The 1,402-nt window shown below is 46.4% G+C and overlaps 1 protein-coding gene across 1 annotated transcript; it reads left to right on the forward strand.

Annotated features, from left to right (window-relative positions):
- The first annotated feature begins 319 nt into the window (after positions 1-319).
- LOC143891006 (uncharacterized) lies at positions 320-784 on the forward strand. The gene has a single exon (XM_077395669.1). The coding sequence runs from the start codon at positions 320-322 to the stop codon at positions 782-784; it is 465 nt and encodes a 154-aa protein (XP_077251784.1).
- The last annotated feature ends 618 nt before the right edge of the window (positions 785-1,402 follow it).

Consider the following 1,402-nt stretch of genomic DNA (forward strand, 5'->3'; position numbering starts at 1 on the left):
GACGAACTGCTGTTGCTGGATGATCAGTGTGATGAGATGTGTCACATGACCAGAGGTGGGCGAGTATTCAAACCACCAGAATTGAGTGTAGAAAACCCGGCAGGGGTTGCAAGAAACTTAGAAAATCAGAGGCAGAAAAGTGAGCGTAGGCGAAGAAGATGAGAGCCTGTTAAAGCAGCTGAAGAAGACTCAGGCTAATATCTCGGTATGGGGTTTACTCATGGCCTCATCAAAGCACAGAAAGCTAGTCCTTCAAGAGCTTAATACAGCATAAGTTTCTGTTAATACCTCGCCCGATGAGCTTGTCAGTCTCGTAGCCATGGCCAGAGCAGCAAAAACATTGTCATTCGCTGATGACGATTTACCTCCTGAGGGCCGAGACCATACTAAGCCTCTTAAAATCACAATCATCTGTAACAAGAAGAAGGTGCCAGAGGTGTTGGTTAACAACGGCTCTGCGCTGAATGTTTGCCCGTTAAGCACCGCAGCAACCCTGGGGTTCAGTCCTGAGAATTTTATTCCATCCGAGCAGGGTATTCTAGCATATGATGGCACTCGCCGAGATGTAATCGGAACTCTAGTCACTGAGATACAGATTGGCGGAGAGGACTTTGAGGTAGAATTCCAAGTCTTAGATATTAAGGCTTCATTTTTACTGTTGCTTGGCCGTCCGTGGATGCACAAGGTCAGTGTTGTTCCGTCTACTCTTCACCAAAAACTGAAGTTCATTCACAGGAACAGAGTGATAACGGTAAAGGGGGATCCCGATCTTGAGACAGGGTAGATCACTCCGGACTTAACTGAGGAAAGATCCGAAGATGTCAGTTTGACAGGGTTTTCACTAGAGGTGACTACGATCACTTTCAAAGAAGCTTTGAATGAGGAAATTTATTTCCTGACCAGCACAAATTCAAATGTCATCATGATGATTCGCCGACAGGGGTATATACCAGGTGCTGGATTAGGCAAATACCATCAGGGTTTGACTGAGTTTCCAGTGTTCAAAGCGTTCAATGGTTTGTTCGGGCTGGGGTACAAACCTACAAAGAAAGAAATTGTAGAGATGAAGCGGTTAATGCTGAAATGGGCAGAAAACCGTCGCCGTGGGTTGGGATTACCAATGGCACCTATTGATTTGAAAATGAACGGCCGATTCCGAAAAGAAGGCGCAGCCTTTCCTTTCTGTGGCTTTGCAGAGTTTTGGTTGGATGAGAGCACAGGGCAGATGCTTCCGGGGTTTGAGATTTTCTTCGATCTTGAGCTAGAAGATGAGCCAGTGGGTATGCAGATTGTAGAGACAGAGTCTAAGACTAATTGGGTAGAGCACATAGAGCCGAGCCTTCTGAATTCACTTTTCCAAGAAGGGTCGCAGAATGTGGCCGTGATTGGCAGGAGCCCGCTT

The sequence above is a fragment of the Tasmannia lanceolata genome, unplaced genomic scaffold (genome assembly GCF_043159265.1).
Source record: "Tasmannia lanceolata isolate RefF3 unplaced genomic scaffold, GAP_Taslan_0.1 ptg000002l, whole genome shotgun sequence".
NCBI classification, from domain to species: domain Eukaryota; kingdom Viridiplantae; phylum Streptophyta; class Magnoliopsida; order Canellales; family Winteraceae; genus Tasmannia; species Tasmannia lanceolata.

What these genes read in the sequence shown, in the direction of transcription:
- LOC143891006 (XM_077395669.1), top strand. Translation starts at nt 320, where the DNA reads ATGGCCAGAGCAGCAAAAACATTGTCATTCGCTGATGACGATTTACCT.